Below are 21381 nucleotides of genomic sequence, written 5' to 3'. Positions count from 1 at the left end.
ACTGATGAACAAAATAGATCCAGAGACATAGAACCATGGAACAGATTGATGAATTTCAGCAGAATGTGGGGTGGGAGGGGAGAGATAAACAGGGGAACTTATATGCATATATGTATAGGCCATGGACACAACAATAGTGTGGTGAAGGCTTGGGAGGGGCGAGTGAGGGGCAGAGGGGGACAATCAGAAGAAAAAAAACAAAGGGGACATCTGTAATACTTTCAACAATAAAGATAAATTTTTTAAAAAATAAAATAAAATTACACAAAGAGCCAAACAATTGTTATAGGACATCTTTAAACACTACCACAGATGCTTACCTGTGTTTAAAAATTTTAACATTCACAGCCCTGAAGTTCAAGCATCAGACTTCTTTGCAAAAAGCAAGTTTTCAGTGTTTTTGTTCAATAAAGTTCCTTTGGCAATTTCAGCAAAGAACATACCAAATCATTTGAAATTATGTGGATTTAATTTAGACTTTAATGAAATTAATTGAAATACAAAAACTAGGTGTTGCTATTCTGAGAAAGTGTTTAAACTGAAAAATTTTAAAGATTTCAATATAAACGTTCCACAAACTTCAAATAGTAAGTTAATAAACTTTTTTAGTGTCACAAAGTAAATAGGAAATTAAGGCCATCACAGTCAATTTTACCTATTCTTAGTGGTAATTTGAAAACCTTTTCCATGCCTTCTCCAATTGACTCAGGTAGAAGGGAAAAGGACATGTATTGCTTTATTTCCCTCAGAACAAATTAGTGTGTTTACACCAAATTTAACCTCATTTTGACCTTTAAAAACTCCAGTTTCATTCATTCCCCTTCTGCTCAGCATGCAGTGGTTTCTGCAGCATCCTGCCACTCCCTCTGGGCAACAGGGAACTGTGGAAATTGGAGGCATGTATCTTTGAATCTGAGTACCACTAGCTCCTCCAGCCTAGACTGCTTCCCAACTCATCTTTTTAGTTTTTAGGTTTTTTTAAAACTCACTTGCTTTTACACTTGCTCCCTTATTCTTTTCTCCACACAACAGCCAGCCATCTGTATTTTTTTAAATATATTTTTTATTGTTGATAGTATTACAGATATCTCCCATTTCCCCACCCCTCTTCCTCCCCCCTCTTCCCAGCCCATACATCCCCCCCCCCCCACCCCGCCCAGGTCTTCACCCTATTGCCGTGTCCATGGACTATGCATATAAGTATGTAAGTTCTTTGTCTCCCCAATCCCCCAGCCAGCCATCTTTAAAAAACAAAAAATAACTATTTCCCATTTAAAACCTCCCAATGCTGCCCACTGTGACTAGAATAGAATCCCAACTCCTTACCATGGTCTATTAAGTGCTATATGAACTGGCTGGCCCGACTCTCTCCCCCTCTCATTCTCCAGCTCCAGCCACACCAGCCCTTCTGTTGCTTGGCCATGCCAAGCATCTCGCCAACTTAGGGACTTTGTACTTTCTGCTTTCTCTCCCTCATAGACCTTCCCTTCAGATCTTCAAGTGAAGGTCATTCAGGTCACAGCTGAAATGAACCCATCCCAGAGGGACTTACCCAATCTAAAGTAGCTAGTGCCCTTCTACCCCCGCCCCCCTTTCACCACTTTCTGGAATATTTCTCTTATTTCTTTAATACCATGTATTAACATGACATTGTATTCATTTTTTAAAAATCTCTTCTACTCCTGTAGCAGCTCCCCAAGAGAAAGATCACTTACCTTCTAGTAAGTATCTCTGTCACAGAGGAAACACATCTGTTGATTGAATAAATGAATACACAGCTGTGTGACTGGGTAAATTAAGCTCTGAGATAATAGCCAAGCAAATAAAAAAACAGCAGTTTAATCTGTCACTCATTCAAACGCCTTCCTCGGCTCACTACTTTCTTTTTTTAGAAAGAAAACCTAACAAGATCAGCAGCCCAACAAACAGACATGATCTAGGCTTCAGATTTGTTTAATAGGCCAACATTCCGGCATACATGAAAATAGGCTCCCAGGCAGACACCAAGTTGTGTTCATATTCTCTAATATTCATTTTAGATCAGAGTAAGGTAATGTCTTTAGAGTAGCAGCTTAAACACCAACTCAGTAACTCTGAGTTACTGAGAAAGTAACTGGGAAAGTTAAAGTAAAAAAAACTAAAATCAAAAACGCAAAAACCATAAAGAAAGAAATGAGTGCCCTTTAATTTTAGACACCAGCTAATACTTGACTAATCAACAAGACATTTAAAAAAAACACTGAATTAAATTTAGCAAAATTTAAAAATCCTTCTTTGTACTTCTGTTCAAAATATATTTCTACCACTTTTTACTATCTATCAATTACTATGTTTTGCTAATAATAAAATCAAATTTTGGAGTTTTTCATGCATTGATACTAATACCTAGCCTAAACCTACAGGTTCCTGAATATTTCAGATAATAATAAATATTCTAGATTACAAATTTGGTATGAAAAACTTTAATGAAAACATTAATCATACAAAAATTAAATAACAAAACCATTTAAAATGACTTACAATTTAAACAGATTTGGCTTACTGATATTTCTCTATCAGCTTTTCATAAGAACTAATTATTTCCAGATAAAAATCTACTTAAGAGTACCGTGGTAAGAAAAAATGAGAATAAAGTACATAAAGCTCATAAGCCCTGTGCTCAGCACATAGTGCTCATAAACATTAGTTTTTCTTTTATTATTACTTTGAAAAGACACACACAAGTTTTATAAAAGATGCTGACTTCAGTTGAAATCTTCTTACACTAGAAATACCCACATGTGAGGAATCCAGTCTGGCATATTTTGAAAACAATATTTTCCTCTAAGGAACATACTACATAAAAATTTATTTCAATAACTGATAAGCCAGTTTCTGGAATCTAATTATATAAATTCATGTTACAATTTAAGAGGCCTTTTAGAGAATTATCTTTTTTAAAGTACAATATTACATGATGAAGAAAAGTACCTTCTAATAAGTAACCAAAGCATTATGAAATATTCCTCTTACTGCACATGTGGCTCAGTTTCATCTTAATGGGGGGGTGGGGAGGGGAAGGTAAGTTGGTTTGAAATAGTAAATGAAACAACTATGTTAATACAAGGAAGCACAATGAACAACTAACATGCTCTCTTGCCACTATCTATGCCTTATGAAATATTTTATCATTTCAGTCATGCTTTTAATATCAAACAATGTTATCTTGCCACTTCTCACATATTAAGATAAAGCTTAACATTCTATCCTTCTAACAACAGCTGGAAGAGAACAGAGAGATGAGTGTGAATACATATCATGTTGTACAACATACACTTCCTAATATTCCAAATTTAACAATGTGTCTAAATCCAATCTGAGGTATATTTACAGATCAAAAAATTTTAAGCCGCACCAGGGGCTATGTACCATGCAAACACTAACACCAAAACTGCACACACTGGGAGGAGATGATATTTATACTTCTGCCACAGCGTTGGCTCAACTGCCACTTCATCTCTTTTCCTGTTCTTCTTCCGACGACCCTTCAGTCTGTTTTCAAAAGCCTCCAGTTCAGCCTAAATCAAAATAGTATCATTTTTACTAAATCCAATATATACAGTAACTTGAAATCTTCCACTTAGATGACAATAAATCAATTTGGGAAATGTTTTAGCAGTAATGGTATATAATAAATACAGTGATTTTATTTTTTTGTCTTAAACTCTCTACTACTAATTGTATTCAACAAACAGAGAGTTTAGGAATGCCATGCTAAGAGATGCCCAGTGAGAATAACTCCAGTTTCTTACAATGTTGATAAATAACATTAGTGGCTTGTGTAGAAGAAATTCAAGTGAGTAAAGAGAGAGAAAAAAAAAAGCCACCAGAAACTCATTCTTCTCTTGATAAAACACAGTTAAAATCATAGAATAAAATTTCTTCTGGAGAAAAAATGCTTCATGCTTTAAATCAAATGACTATTTTAGAAAGTAAATTATATAAAAACTACTTCTAAAAAAAGGATAACTGAATGACACTCATTATAAAATGTGGAGTTTTATTCTACTGTTAAGAACTTCTTAAACTTTAATACATAATAATGTAACATGCACTGTTATTAACTAAAACTTAATAGGTAATTAAAATATATGTAACATGCATGCAAGATTCTGTAAATCAGCGGTTCTCAACCTGTGGGCCGCGACCATAGGAAAACACATATAGCATATCAGATATTTACATTACGATTCATAATAGTAGCAAAATTACAGTTATGAAGTAGCAACAAAAATAATTTTATGGTTGGGGGGTCACCACAACATGAGGAACTGTATTAAAGGTTCACAGCATTAGGAAGGTTGAGAACCACTGCAAATGTTTATTAATAGTAGAAATATAAAATTCAGTTAACGCTCCATTATTTTGTCTATAACTACATTTGAAGACCTAACCGTGTACTTAATTTAATCAAAAGTGACATTCTTCAATGAACCAAATTGTCAGAATATTGTCAGGTGGCTGTTGATATATAGAAGATCAAAATACATTAAAAGCAGCCAAACGTGAGAAACACTGACAATAAAATAATTGATGCTTTAATGATGATCCACAGACAATGCATATAATTTAAATTATGTTCTATATACTCTATTTAAAAGGTCAGTAAATAGGGAATATATTTGAAATCACCATCCATAATGGTTTATAAAAAGGTGAGGGACACCCTAAGCTATTCTTAATAATTTAATCTCCCAGGAATTCAGCCAACATGTTTTACTGCATTACCTCTGACAACTTATTTTGGGATATTAGGCAAATCAACTTTACAGAACCATAAAATATCATAGGTCATTTTGTCCCATTTTTATTTGCCACATAAATTATTTCTAATGTCCTCCCTCAAGTCATGCAAGTTTTAATTTCCTCATTCATAAAAGCAGCATTTTAACATATATTGTACCCTGCTTGATAAGTATAAAGCATCCCAAAATGCAAATTAACAAATAATTACATGTCACTATAAGACAGTTAAACCACTCTTTGCAGTATAAGATCAATATAGTATTTGAACAAACTGGAGGTATCAGGAATGAATTTGTTATCTAGGTAATAACAAAAAAACAGATAATAATCCTACTTTTAAGAATCTATGGGGTCCTAGCTGGTTTGGCTCAGTGGATAGAGTGTTGGCCTGCTGACTAAAGGGTCCCAGGTTCGATTCCAGTCAAGGGCACATGCCTGGGTTGCAGGCTCGATCCCCAGTAGAGGGTGTGCAGGAGGCAGCCGATCAATGATTCTCTTTCATAATTGATGTTTCTATCTCTTTCCCTCTCCCTTCATCTCTGAAATCTATCTATCTATCTATCTATCTATCTATCTATCTATCTATCTATGTATCTATCTACCTAGATAGATATAGATATGTATATATAGATAGATATGTATGTATGTATGTATGTATGTATTTATTTATTTATTTATATAAGAATCTAATGGGGACATAGGAGAATGTATTATTAACACAAATGTTATGTGGTTAAGACTTATTTGCTACACATAATCTACAACTCAGTAAAACAGAACTCAAATAATTTTAGATGAGCGAAGACATGGGCTCCAGGAAATGCCTTAAAATGGATGGCACTGCACCCCAACCCTTTCCCCCCAGACTAAAAGATGGGTTAAAACTCTGGCTGGTGAATGGATGAAATTGGCAAGGAAGCAAAGGAAAAACATTGGGAATATATAAAATATCTGGGAATATACGAGATCCTGTGCTTCTTCAGAGGTACAGTGTACCTGGATTAAAGTAAGTGAATGGCTTGCTTTAATGTATGCACTATATTATTTTCAGTCCCGAATAGAGTTGACTAGCCCCTAGTTTGTACCTGGAATATACTTTGTATTTGAATAAAAACTAACAATGATGCAAAGAAACACAACTCCCGGTGTTCTGTTCAGTTACCTGTTGTCTTCGTTTTTCCTCTTCCAGAGCAGCTTTGGCTTCTGCTTCTTTTATCTGTTTACAGACATTAAAAGTAAAGTAACACATTGTAATTTTCAAATTCTATACAGAATGTTAGCATCGTCTCACTGAGGCTCCACAAACCCATAATGACTTTTGGAGGCTTTACACTGGCAGTTAAAGAAATGTAAATATTATAGTGAAAAGTGTTACCAAGATACTGTCTTAACAGACTGGGGGTGAGGAGAGATGGAATGTAATACCTTCTATAAACACTTCAATTTAACTATAACAGATATTAGATCACAATTCAAAGAGCTACAATAGTATTAATTGAAATGCTTTTAAAATGGGTTTGTTTTTTTTTTCTTTAGAGTAATCATAGTAACAAGCTATAGTCAAAATTATTCAATACCACTCTCTTTCTGGAGTTATAATCAATCATTTACTTTAAATGTCTTGAAGGGAAACCTGACTTTCAAACAAAATCAACGGTTCACTCATGGACTGGGTTGAGTGCAAGAATAAATGACGTAAGAGGTAACCCACACAGCAAAGAATCCTAAAACCTTATCTTTATATTATTTTAACCTAATTTTCAGGAGGTTTACACTAACATTAAGATGAACAACCATGTCCCAGAGCACATACTCTAACTGGTTAAGAGAATGGAAACTCTAGTACACATTAGACAATAAAAAGCACACCTGAAGATTCAAAGTAGGCCTATAAAACCAGGTTTTAATTATAAAAACAAAAAAGATGAGCTTTCCAGTCATTCGCAATAAGCACATAAAGAAATGCACAAAATAAACAGGGAAAGGCCATTAGCACTTTGAACATTATATTTACTGCTAATGTGACAGTACCTCAGAGGCTTTCCGCTTCATTTCCTTGCATGTTGCGTCACATTCTATTGAAATCTGATTTTCACGTACTTTGTTGCACTGAAATTCCTATCAAATGAAAATTTTTACATTTCAGATCTTAAGATTTTTCCCTTCTAACTGTATGTCATAAGAAAGCAAAATTTCCCTAAGAGCTAAAGGTTATGCAAATTATTTAAGTCATGTTCATTAATATTTAATAATTTGATATGATTGCAAGTATCAAATCTCTTGGTTCAAAGAGTGATTATTACTTTATTTTCCCTTAAATACGAAAAAGCAAATACCATAAAACTAAAATCATCCACTTACTAAGTACAACTATTGAGAAACGTCAGTTTTTCTTTATTGTTTCTTGTTAATCTAGTAAAGCTTCCAGGTAATAAAATGCTCCAGAGCAGTCCATCCAGCGGCTTTCTGAGGTGCTGGAAATATTCTAAATCTGCACTAACTACCCAATTGAGTAGCACTAACCACATGTGGCTACTGAGCATTCAAAATGTGTCTAATGAAAGGAGGAAATGAACGTTTAATACTATTTACTGTTAATTCATTAACATTCAAACTTAAATAGCCACATGTGGCTAGTGGCTACCAACTCAATGTAATTCTAGAGTTTTCTAAAGAGCTACAAATTCTTAACTAGTAAACCTTTGTTCAGTTTAAATGAAAATCTTTCTACAGTTTGTATTTGCACTTCACTGTCTCCTTAATGAAATAAAGGAGGATCTTAATGACCTGATATCAATACTATGATCAATTTGTGTACTATGCTATAATGAATTAAGTGGTCCTTATTTTAAACTAGAGGCCCGGTGCACGAATTCATGCACCAGTGGGGTCCCTCAGCCTGGTTTGCAGGATGGGGCCTAAACGGGCTCTCTGACATCCCCCGAGGGGTCCCGGATTGTGAGGGGCCACAGGCCAGGCCGAGGGACCCCACTGGTGCACGATTGGGGCCAGGGAGGAACTCGGGAGGTTGGCCAGCCGGGGAGAGACTACGGGAGGGCTCTAGGGCTTGTCCAGATTGTCTCGCTCAGTCCCTACCTGCCAGACCCCAGCAATAAGCTAACCTACCAGTCGGAGCGTCTACCCCGATGGTCAGTGCACGTCATAGTGAGCAGTTGAGCGACCTTAGCATATCCTTAGCGTATTACACTTTGATTGGTTGAACAGATGACCAGACGACCAGACACTTAGTATATTAGGCTTTTATTATATAGGATACTCTGAGACTTTGATTTTATAGATCTTTCATAAACCTTTTATTTATCCCTGTTTCTTGCTGTCAGATGTCACTTTTGCTCTGAGGGTACCTATATTTGTATCAATTTTTCCTCTTGCATCACACTCTCAGATTCTAGTTTTTTAGTTAAAATCTACCACAGTTAAGAAATAAGATCACCAATTCCTATGAACAAAGTGCATATACTTTAATGAAAGCACTTTATAGAATGAAATTTTATTACTTAGAAGGTTTTTCCCTTTAGTTCTTCACTTTTGGCTGATGTTAGTGATAAACAGTCTTGTCCTCTAAGGATAGTCCAGAAAAAGAAAAAATATGATGACCAAACATTAAAGACAAAAAATCAAATGTGTGTGTTTGTGGACATTAAGGGGATAAGCCTGAAAGAAAGATCTTATCTTTTCTCATTCAAGATGTACTTATAGAGTGCCTATTACATGCCAAGTGTTTTGTTATGAACAGGGGATATACATAAGGAAAAGAGCTTAATAATAAGTGCTAAACTAAAAATAATAATAGTAGCTACTATTAGCAGCTACTGTTATGATATTAAACATACTCCAATGTTATGAGAAACATCGCAGTCACTGTGCTAAATGCTATATAAGCATTACTTTTATTCCTTTCAGTAAATCTATGTATAAACTCTATTTCACAGATGAGGAAACAAAGTTACAGATGTGCCTAGAATCACGAGGCTCTTGAGAAACCTCTACAGCATCCAATACAAAGAAAGCAGAGGAAGGAGCACCTAAGTCTTCCCAAGGGAGTCAGGGAAGAAAGACCTTCCCTAACAAGGAAATGTTCACACTGAGTATTAGCAGGAGTCTCACAAGCAAATGGTAAGGGAAAAATACATTGTATTTTACACAAAAGAAGGAATATATGTATACACATACACACACACACACACACACAGGCTAAAGGGGAGTACAGCATGTATGTTAGGACACTTATAAATAACAGATTCACCGAGTGCTATAGGATGAGACTGGACAAATAGGCAAAGTAACATTGTAGATTCTCTTGTATGTCGAGTCTATGTATATACACATTTCTTATAAATGCATATTTTTCACCACAATGCATGAAGAACCAATGAAGAACAATAGATAGGAGAGGTGCTATGATTAGAGGCAAGAAAATCCATCATGAAGCTGTTGTCAAAGTCCAAGAGCAAGCTGTTGCCGATGTTCTAATGGGTGGCAAACTGCACCTGGACAATTACATGAGATTTGAGAGAAAACCTGATAGACGGCCCAGGTTAAAAGTGGCTTGAGTTAAGTACTGATTTTCATGTAAAGGTGATTCACTTTAAATAACTAAAACTTAGGAAATTCAACTCCAGAAGAGGTCAAGCCTATACATTTAAATTCAGAAGTTATCTACCCCAAATAATAATAGTAGGAGCTATGAAAACAAATGAAGAGAACCTTAATAAAAGCAAAAGATTCTAAATAAATATTTGTTGAATGGGTAAATAAGAGTGAATTTAAAGAAGAAAAAAGGAGCCTACCTTTAGGAAATGACCATAGAAATATGAAGACAAAAGGGAGTCGACTATAACTGAGACAGGGAAAAACCAGAGGTCAAGAAAGAAGAAAGCTTCAAAGGAGTCAACAGTGTCAGCAGGAAAGTCAAGGAAAAGAACTGGAAAAAGAACCTTCAGCCACTGGCATCTGAGAATTCAGACTCTGTCTTCAGTTTTGCCCAGCGTTATGTAATTTGTTGCGATTGAGCTTTCCAATCGTTAGTTTTTGCCCTCTTACTCCTCTGTTACTACTATTTTACATTAAAATTAGTTCTTTACAAGTTTGGATATTATTTTATAGTTTTATAAGGCTCTGCATGTGAGGTCCTTTTTAAGGCATTTTCAAAACATAATACTGATGGCAAAAAAAGTTTCTTAAGAGCAATAAAGGTTAATTCCAGACCATTTCTTAAACCATGACACTCGCTTTATTACTCATTGTGTTCCCTGGGCAAAGCTGATTCTATCCAAAAAAAGGACACTGACCTTGGTTCCAGCATAAAACAATCTTTTACTATTAAATTGCAAAAAACTAAATTGCCAAACAAAGCTGATTTTTAAAACAAGCATTTACAGAAATAGATGGGATAATAATAATAAAAATTCTAAGAAATAAGACCTTAAAATTAAAAAGCAAAAATAAAGCCAAAGAACTACCAAACACAGACAAAAATATGTACATAGAAAAGAATTTTCAATAACTTAAAATATTTACCTTTTTAATTCTTTTACAAGGACATCTAAGTTTTACCTTCTGGTTGCAATTAAAAGGACATTCACCAGGGTGGCACATCTCTTTGCACCTATGACCACAAGGAAGCTAAAATAAAACCAAAATAAAGCAGTTACATTCTCAACTACTTATTACCCCAAATCTGAATTTGGACAGAAGAAAATATATTTTAACAAGAAAAACTTGGGATTGAAAAATTCAAAAAATTAAATTTGAAATAACTCATGCCTCTAGTTTTACTCATATTAACAAAGACAGGATTATTAAAATAATCATTTAATGCTTGAAATGGTCTCATATTTTATAATCTTGCATAAATTCTGGAACTGTCAAATCCTAGTTCTTGAACAAAAATCCATAAAAAGTATCCAAAGTTTTAGTTAAAAGTATCCAAAGTTTTAGTTAACAAAATGGCATATCATGCACTGATTTGTTTTATTTAGTCAAAGAGACTACTATATTTAAAACTATGTTGCCTTCTCTTCCTGATCAAGCATTAAAAGAAAAGAGGTACTATTAGTACATCCATAAGTCAAAAGGCTTCCTTTATAAATCCCACTTTTGCAAATCAAATAACTGTCACTGCCCTAGCTCCAACAACAACAAAAAGGAGAATGTTGACTTTTAGATTGGCCCAATACAGATGGATAACCTTGGTTTCTCACATTATTGCCAGGATAAATCAATAGTGAGATTTTAACATTTTACTCTGAACAATTTTTTGGAACCACTTTCGATACTTGTAGTTCAAATATAATGCACAGACAAACATCTGAATTTTTAAAAACTTTATATATGAATGCTTTATACTAAATCAAAATAATAATGAATTTTAAAGTTCATATACAAACATACATGTCTTTTTAAAATAACCTACTATGAACTTATTCTCTAACTGCCTAAGACCCACACAGTTTTTGATATATTTATATTTTAAGTCTGAATCACATGGGAGGTAAGGATTAGGTGAATACCTTATTGCATAAAGTATATAAGCTATCTTTAAAACTACTTAAAAAAATCTTCAAAGGGTCATCCTAGACCTCATACTCCCCAAATTTCATAAAGGGATGTGCATCTACCCTACTCATATGTATTACATTTTTACAAACATTACATTTTTATTTCTGGACCCACATTTTTAGTGGGTCCAGAAAAATCCTGAAATAGGATGTCCAAACAAGAAAAGAGAAAATCCAAGAAAAACAATGCCCCAAAAATACAATTTAAAAGATTCTATTAAAGCTTACCTCTTTAGGACACTGATCTTTGCAACAACTGAGGCGATTCTTTTCATTTACGTCAGCTGTTGTTATTTTTCTAAAAATAGGAGAGTAAGATTTGGTGACATTCAAACCAAGTCCATTTCACAGCATATTTTCCAAAAACAACTTACAATTTCAAACATGTCTATAAAATCATCTTTCTTATTTTTTCTTGAGACCTATTTTAATTGTTTCTTTCTGTAACAATTATCTCCCAATTACTTTACTGTTCTGATAAATCAAATTTTCCAGCCCTTCATCAACTACAACAAATTAAATGCCAAAAGGGCAATCACTGCAAGAAGGAAGCACAAAACACACATGAAATATCACTGTATCTGGCCTCTCTTTAAAAGTTCCTGTACTATCTTTCCCTATAGTTTGATCATTATTCATAATTAAAATTCTTAAAGCCTTTACATAAATTATTAAAAACTAGTCATTTAATATGTTACTTCAAATTAAGAAAGTTAAGCTATTCAGTGGGAAATGTAAGCTTATTATGAAAGCCTTTCAGTTGTTTTTGGATAGGCTATTAATGTTAGAAATTGATTCATTTTAGATTACATCATTTTAGATCAGTCTGTGCTTTTATATGACTCAATAGGTAATTCAGAAATAGTCATAAACACCAAGGAATAAAACCACTTTCTAATAGGGAGTTGAATAGAATCAGAAGAGATACTACATGAGTCAGTAATTAGTGACAATCTAAAAATCCCTACTATACCTATTGCCCAAGATTGCTTTTTCTTCTTTTTTTAAATTCTTTCTTTTCCTGCTTTTTCTATTTCCTTTTACTAGACATAATTGCCAAATTATAGCATAAGGTTAGCCTCACTAATGTCAAAATTATAATCTTAATATCAAATTATCTATAAATGTACTCTAACATACACAATTTTCTTGGCAAAATTTCATTTCCTATCACAGAGTTTTTATGCTAGTTCTACTAAACATTATATATTTTCATTCTTAAAGTATGGTACTCACCTCTGAACTTAAGGATTAAAATCATATTGTTCCTGTTACTCTATAAATTAGGAAAAACTACCTACTTTTCAAGGTCTGTATCTTTTATACTTAATTTCCATAGAAGAAATACACATGAAGCAGAAAAGGACTAAAAGGAAAAGATGACTTATAAAATAATTAGTTGAATTAGAGCAAATAAAATTATCAAAATACCGAGACTAAGGAATTCTGTATAAAAACATATATTTTAAATATGTATTCAAGAAAGGGAAAAAGGAACTCTGGATAGCTGAGATAATGATAGCCATCTCAATTCAAATGTATCCACACATTCCCCAAAAAACCATTCAGCTCATTAATAACAAAATCATTCAAATCCCATGACCTTGGCATAACTAGAAGACAGAAATATCTACAAGCTTCAAATTACCTGTAAGTAGAAAAGTAAGTATCAATTCCTAGCAGAGCTATTTCTCAAGCTCCCATAGGAAATCTTTTCAAGAAGTCAGTGAAGTTCTGGAAAAACTGAACAGAAGAGACAGGAAGCTAACATCACTCCAGAAAAAGAAAGTTAACCCTCAGTGTAAGAGCACTAAAAAAGTCTTGGTAATCAGCACTAACTACAGGGAAGAGATTTGGAAAAGTGCACAACAATCAAGAAGCCATGAACTGAAGGTAAACAGGGAAAGTCACCTTTTGAAGACTACACGATGAAGAGAAAAAGAAGAGAAGAAAATGTAGGACCCTGCAAGACCACAGAAAACAATCCCTTTTGTCAGTATCACCCATTAATAAAGCAAAATTGCCCTCTTAACTCCCCCTACAAAACTTCTAAAGCTAAAAATTGTAGTATGTTAATTTTATTTTTTAAATTTCAACAAAATAATTCTGACTTTTACAAAGCATGAATCTAGAGTGTAAGTGATAAAAACAAATTTACAGGCATTTATCAAAAAGCATTTATGCTAAAAAAAAATCAGAAATAAAATTATATTCCCAAATTTAACTTTGAGTAAATCAGACTTTTAAAAAGCCCATTTTATAGACATGGATGAAATGAAGCTCATTGAGTTAGACCATAATTAACTTGCATTTTTTTAAGTAAGGAAAACATAAAGGTCACATCTTTGTATAGTAAATGCCATAACAATGACATCTGTAATAAACAAAACTGTACCTTTTAAATCTACAATTTAAAAATTACACTTAAGTAATTATGCGTAAATCAATTTTTGATCCAATGAAATTCTAGTTTGACACTGTTATTTGAACATGCTGTTTATTTATAGGAATGCTTCTCCTTTTTTCTTTTTTTTAAAGCAGTCATATAATTCTTTTCCTAACAAATCTTACAGAATCCCCAAATGGAAAAACTCAGAAATGCCCTGGTTAAAAAAGGATAAAGTATCTAAAAGGTGAAATAGTCTACATTGCCGCCAGGTCACTAGGGAAAATCTAGGTCTCTAGAGTCTCAGGACCACAACTGAAAAATATTCCTCACCGTATATTACATATGAAGAGTTCTGAATTATAAAAAGATATCATGAAAATAATTTTAGTAGAACAACAATATTTCTTCAGTCTTCTTACCTACATTCCACATATAGGGTTGTGATCTTGCAGTGACATTTTATTCTAAGCATCTGAACACAAGGAGGACATTCTCCAGGGTGGCATGGCAAAACACATGGATGAGGACAACCCACTGGCCGTGATTTAGAGCACCCTTCTTCACACTGAAGGCACTCTGGGCCAGCCTGCCAAATTGAAAGGAAATAAACCACCTACGTACAGAAGTCTAACATTTCTATACAGTAGTTATAAAATTTACATATCCCACTAAAACAAAGTACTTCTGCAGCTCTTAGAAATACAGCTTAAAATTATTCAAAATGAAGAATAGTAAGATTATCAATATGACCATTATTCACAAAGATTTCTATGTCTACAAACCTGATTAAATCAAACTGCCTCACCTTTAAAATGGACATGAATACATTAAATGTCTCTAATAAAAACATAAATTACTTCCTAAAGAGTAATCAATGGCAGAAAAAAATACATAGTAAGACATTATCAATTCATTTACACCCAACAAGTACGATCATCGTCAAACTAAAAAACCATTCAATGTTCTGGAGATAGTCATCTCATCTTGCTAAAGGAAAATACATATAGGGAAAAAAAGGAGAATGACCACCAGTTTAATTTATTTTTAATGCACTTCAATAAGGCAAAACTAAATCACATTTAGTACAAATAAATATTATCTCAATTGTAAAATTGTAACTTAACAAGTCACCTCACTGCTCTAGTAATAATTTAAGTAGTATCTGTCTACTAAAGAAGGTTAAAGATTTTTATTACAGGATAGTGTTGAATTTCACATATCATACTGAGATAAAATAAAAGAGTTATAGATATGAATACTAAGTCTTAAAGATTCAACATTTTTCATTATCAGCTTTTAAAATGAGCTTTCTTCAATTCATCCAACTTTCTGGAAATCCAGGGAGGAGAGCAATCCTAATTTTAAGTAGTAGGATGATGAGAAGAAATGCAGAATAAACATTTGGGTATTAATCCTAATAAACGAAATTTTTTCATTTTATTGAAATATAATTGGTATTGTATAAACTCAAGGTGTTAAGATGTTAATTTGATACACTTATATAGTGTAATAGATTGTCATTACAGCAACAGCACCTCTATCATGTTACAGAATTATCCTTTCTTCTTAGTGGTTAGAATAATTAAATTCTAGTCTCTTAGCAAGTTTAATAATTATAATGAAATTCGGTTGTTTTTTTTTTAAATCAATGAAACATGACACATCACACACACTGCTTTTAGCAGTGTTCGCAAACATTTCTGTGCATTATCAATCACTGGGGAATCTTGTTAAAATGCTGAAGTGGGGCCTGAGACTTTGCATTTCTAACAAGATTCCAGCTGATGCCAATGTTGCTGGGCTGCAGACAACACTGAGTGGCAAGGGTCTATAACATTCAAAATTATATAGAAATATACGTAGGTATGATTATGTATCTACATATATTTTTATTTTTTATGTATTTTTGGTGATAGATCCCCCCCCCCCCCCCAAAAAAACCAAACAAACAAACAACTTTCCCAATTACTCAATTTCTTCTTGCAGGCACTTCAAAAGATATCTGTCCCACATTTGCCTGGGAAATACACACCATTTCAATTGTCACCAGCCTCACACGTTTCCCTGTCAACCACAGTTCCACGAATTATAACCAATGAATTAGACAACAGGAATATCTGTTGCTAATGGTAACAATCAGAGCCACTGCATATAATAGCCTCCACTGGACCTGACTGTGGGTAAGGTCAGGCAAGGATACCAGAGAAGAGCGGATAAGCCAAAGAACTTTGAGTCCAGTCAATTCTATAAATACTTACTAAATACCTGCTGTGTTGTAGGCTCTGTGCTACAACTGAAAGCTGAAACTGTATTAAAAATTCCACAGGTATTTGGGTCAAGACACATACTAGGAGTATTTCTCCAATGGGTCACAATTGAGGTAAGGCAAGAAATTTTTTTTAAGTTTCTGGAGTTATTTTGTTTAATATATAAATTAGAGTGATTGCAAAGTAAACCCTAAAATAACGTAATTTTCACTCACTTGAATTGCAGTAGCCTTCCTTGAGTGAGAGATATGAATGGACTGGTAGCTAAATTGAGAAAAATTGCACATAACTTATAACCCATATTTTGCAACATCCACTGCCCAGGAAGCCATGGTGGGATAGTCAAAGAGAATTCTCCAATCACTGTCATATTAGCTCTTAAAACGATTTTTTTCTGACTCATTTGATGTTCTGAAAACCTCGAGGAGGAATACCGTATAGCAGCTATACCTTAAAGTAGTTTTGAATCATTAAAACTATTTATTAGCTTGATTTTATAATTCTAATACCCTTTCATTTTATCATGACTACATTTTCATTGAGGACCAAGGCATGGACTAATGAGGAAATTATAACTCATTTATATCTATGTCTACATATGAGCAAGAATAATACTATGGATATTTATGCTGTCATACATTACAATTACCAAAAGAAAGACCAAAAAACCTAACAATGCAATTGAAATTTTCAATAACACAATTCATATTAATAATTTAAATATTTGTTCATTTAATGTTACTTAATAAGTATGAAACTTAAAACTTTTTACTTATTCCTCATTAAGCACACTTGCTATTATGATTCCCTATAAAATGGAAGCCTAAGAAAAAACATGAATTACTTTAAAAAAATAAAATTTAATATCATTTAAAAGTTAATTGACTCTATTTGTTTTTCTTTATAAAATGACAATTTTTAGAGATCTCTTTAGAGTCAATTTTTCATATGCTTATAAAATGCTTTTACTGAATTTCACACACATACACACACATCTGTGATGATATTTACTTCCAACTCAAGTTTGGGAATTTATTAAAATTATGAGCATCATGTATCATGTGTCAGGTTTTAAAAATATTTGAAAGCAAATTCAGAGATATGTAAGCATTTATACATTACCTTGTTTTTGCCAATGCAGGCTTCAGTTTCAGTGACTTTGTGGCATTCTTTCATACATATATGATTCTGACAATCTAAGGTTCGTCCACAAACTCTCTTACAAGAGTAGGGTCCTACAGCATGACATGGTAGTGGACTCACCTTAAAAAAAAAAAAAAAAAAATTAGCACAACTCACACACACACACCTCCAAGACCCATGTTTCCAAAACAACTAACTCTGTTATCCTTTGCATTGATGTTTCTATCTCTCTCCCTCTCCCTTCTTCTCTGAAATCAATAAAAATATATTAAAAACAAACAAGCAAAACTTGTACCTATAACTCACCTCGTGCTTCCCAAGACACTGCCTGCAAGAAAAAAATAAAATGAAATAAAAACATTACAAATTCTTCAAAAAAAAAACCACACCCAAAGCAAAGATGCTAATTCTATTATTTGTTTTATTAAGAGTAAAAAATAAACACATACGGAAATAAGTGATTATAGAAACACCGCAAGATACAAAGTTAATATACAAAAGCTAATTGCTTTTCTATAAACTAGCAACGAACAATTGGAAATTAAAAACATGAAACATACCACCATTTATGTTAGCACACAAAAAAGGAGAAATACTTAGGTATAAATCTAACAAAATATATACAAGATCCATATGAGGAAAATTACTCATGAAAGAAATCATAAATCTAAATAAGTGGAGATACATTCCATGTTCACTGATAGGAAAGTGCAATATTTTTAAGATGTTGCTTTTTCCCTACTCCATGCAGATTCAACACATGTTATTCTGTGGATATCAACACAGTGATTCTAAGATCTATATGAAAAGACAAAGGACCCAGAACAGGTAACCCAGTACTGAAGAACAATGATGTCAAAGGACTGACACTACCTAACTTCAAGACTTATAGAAAGCTACAGTGATCAAAGCAGATGGTATTTGGTGAAAGAATAGACAAATAGATACTGGAACAGAACAAAGTCCCAATATACATCCACACAAATATGGTCAACTGATCTTTGACAACAGAGAAAGGCAACTGAATGGAGAAAGAATAGTCTTTTCAACAAATGGTTGGTGCTGGAACAAAGGGACATGGAACAGAAAAAAATCCAGACAGACCTTACACCTTTCACAGGAGTTAACTCAACATGGGTAACATACCTAAATGTGAAATGTGAAACTATAAAACAGGAGAAAATGTGGGTGACTTTGAGTTTGGTCATGACTTTTCAGATATAATATCAACAGCATGAGCCATAAAAGAAAATGGTAATGTTGGATGGACTTCATTAAACCTAAAACATCTTCTCTATAAACATTTAAAAGTATTAAATGAAAAGACAAGCCACAGACTGGGAGAAAATACTTGGAAAACATATACCCAGTAAAGACTTGTATCCAAAAATATAAAAAGAACTCTTAAAACTCAACAATAAGAAAGCAAACACATATTTAAAAAATGAACAAGATTTTAATGAACAGAAAACAGACAAATCATAAAAGAAGACATACAGATGGCAAATAAGCACATGAAAAGATGCTCAACATCATGTCATTAGAGGACTGCCAATTAAAATGAGATACTACAGCACATCTATAATGACTAAAACTCAAAACACTGACTATACCAGATACTAGCAAGGATGAAGAGCAACGGGTGCTCTCATTCATTGCTGGTGCGAATGCAAAGTGATACAGTTTGACAATTTCTTACAGAATACACATAGGCTTACCATATGAGGCAGCAATTGCACTCCTAAATATTTTCCCAAATGAGTTGAAAACTTATGGCCATTCAAAAAACTGCACATAAATGTTTACATAAATGTTTTATTCATAATTTCTAAAACTTGGAAGCAACAAAAGTGTCCGTCAACAGGTGAAGAGATAAACTGTGGCAATCCATAAAATAGAATAATATTCAGTGATAAAAAGAAATGAGCTATGAAGCCATGAAAAGACCTGGAAGAACCTTAAATGCATATTTCTAAGTGAAAGAAGCCAGTCTGAAAAGACTACATACTGTATGACTCCGACTATATGACATTCTGGAAAAGTCAAAACTACAAAGACAATAAAAAAACAACAACAGTGGTTTCCTAGGCATTCAAGGGGGAGGGAGGCAAGGGATAAACATGATATAGGCCATGTTTAGGGCAGTGAAACTACTCTGATAGCATGTATGTTAAATAGTCTTCCTATAAAACAGATTAAGGAATTCAAAGGTAATTGACTATGATATGTCAATTTTAATGCCTATGAATCAAAATATAAATGTCTCTTCTTCTGTTTCCCCAAAAGGAAAAATTTAGGCTATTGATAATCCCTAATAACTCAAATCTAGTAAGAGATACTACAGACAACTTGGTCTCTCGTGAAATACAAGTCCTCAATAAAAGAATAGTCTCTAATAATTACTAGTTGAATATGTAGATAAAGAACCTCTTTGTTAACTATACCTCCCCAGTCTAATAAATCTACAGATTAAAATCACCCTATTAGTGGCTATAGCTCCCAATTAAAACTCTGCCTCCCAACTTGATTGCCCAACCAATACATAAAAATATACATGCTATTCAAACTGAAAGGAAAGTTGTGCAAGGACAAAACAGGAGTGAGGGCTTTGAAAAGTAGAGAAAACAAGAACCCTCTCTTTAAAAGACCAATGCACAGACATACGAATATTCTACTTGGAACTTCAATTGTAGACAACAGCCCCTTTTGTAATTGTATGTTGCTTTCCAGTTCTGTGCTTCCTTTTCCCCTATATTCTATAACCTCTGCTGGAAGTATGAACTATTCCAGGATTCCCTATTACCCCAGGTTTGACTCAGTACAGGTCATTTACTGGCCAATCCAAGACTACTTCCTTTCATTTTCAGTATTTCCCTCAAACACTCTCCTTTAAGTTTGTCTCACATAAAACCTGGTTTTCCTTTGTCCTCAAGGAGCTTACAGACTAGCATGGGAATCAGTCAGGAAAATTGGATATATTATTGTAACTGTAAGCACAAGTTGCTATAAAAGCTAAGAAGGGCATCGAACACTAACTAGCTAGGGGAAACTCAAAAAAGAAATCTAGAGGAAGTTTTTAAGCAGTACGCAAAATACATTTGGACAAGAACGAAGCTAAAGACAGAGAACTAACTAGCTTATATGCTAAGCCTAAAATGATGAATTGAACAAAGAATATGGGAAAAGGTGACTTATGATATACTTTAGCCTGGCCGGCATGGCTCAGTGGTTGAGCATCGACCTATGAACCAGGAGGGCTTGGTTTGATTTCCTGGTCCTGCACATGCCTGGGTTGCGTGCTCCATCCCCAGGGTGGGGTATGCGGGAGGCAGTCCATCAATGACGCTCTCTCATCATTAATGTTTCTCTCTCTCCCTCTCCCTTCCTCTCTGAAATCAATAAAAAAAAAAAAAAATATATATATATATATATATATATATATATATATATATATATTTTTTTTTTTTTTAAAAGATATACTTTGAACTATGTCAAAGGTATTTTTTAAAGTTAAAATTCTAATACTTGCCCTAGCCAGTTTGGCTCAGTGGATAGAGCATCGGCCTGCGGACTCAGGGGTCCCGGGTTCGATTCTGGTCAAGGGCATGTACCTTGGTTGCGGGCACATCCCCAGTGCGGGGTGTGCAGGAGGCAGCTGATCGATGTTTCTCTCTCATCGATGTTTCTAACTCTCTATCCCTCTCCCTTCCTCTCTGTAAAAAATCAATAAAATATATATTAAAAAAAAAAAAATTCTAATACTTACATAGGAATAGGAACTTGACATGGAGGACAAGGTAATGCAGCCTGAATAAATGCTGGCTCTGAAGGCTGTTCCCAAGGGCCTGTAGGCTGGTGCTACAAGTAAAATGCATAACAATTTTAAGTCAGAGGGGTAAAATCACATGGCCATTAAAAGAATCTTAGAAAATTGTTCCATGTATCCTCCACTCAAGCAGGTTGAATATTTTTCAAAAATATCAACAAATTGTGTTTACTGAAATATTCCATTCCATCTGCATTCTATCAGCTTGTTCCTCTCCATAAACATTTGATATTAAAAACTGAGGCAGACTCCAGTGTTTTAATGCCAGAACAGAGGCAATATAGCCTCCTTCACTTCTCATAGGCCAAAGGGAGAATGAGAAACAGAATTGTAAACTCTACCTTCCACCAGCTGAATGTTATCTCCATTATTTTGCTCACTGTTGTCTCC

The 21381-nt window shown here is 33.8% G+C and overlaps 1 protein-coding gene across 2 annotated transcripts in view; it reads right to left on the bottom strand.

Moving 5' to 3' along the window:
* Positions 1-1947: 1947 nt before the first annotated feature.
* Positions 1948-21381, bottom strand: part of NFXL1 (nuclear transcription factor, X-box binding like 1) — a 39949-nt gene continuing 20515 nt past the window's right edge. For both annotated transcript variants that reach the window (XM_070397068.1, XM_070397071.1), the window contains exons 15-23: positions 20932-21023; positions 17472-17493; positions 17145-17285; positions 14175-14341; positions 11595-11664; positions 10327-10431; positions 6817-6903; positions 5948-6001; positions 1948-3557 (exon numbers count right to left, since the gene is read on the bottom strand). In XM_070397068.1, coding sequence (XP_070253169.1) covers positions 3384-3557; positions 5948-6001; positions 6817-6903; positions 10327-10431; positions 11595-11664; positions 14175-14341; positions 17145-17285; positions 17472-17493; positions 20932-21023 — 912 coding nt within the window. In that variant the 3' untranslated portion in view covers positions 1948-3383. The remainder of the gene's footprint in view (positions 3558-5947; positions 6002-6816; positions 6904-10326; positions 10432-11594; positions 11665-14174; positions 14342-17144; positions 17286-17471; positions 17494-20931; positions 21024-21381) is intronic.

Source organism: Myotis yumanensis, unplaced genomic scaffold (assembly GCF_028538775.1).
Source record: "Myotis yumanensis isolate MYYU_CA2020_CCGP unplaced genomic scaffold, mMyoYum1.0.hap1 SCAF_1, whole genome shotgun sequence".
Taxonomy (NCBI): Eukaryota; Metazoa; Chordata; class Mammalia; order Chiroptera; family Vespertilionidae; genus Myotis; species Myotis yumanensis.
This window is presented reverse-complemented; position numbering and strand designations above follow the sequence as displayed.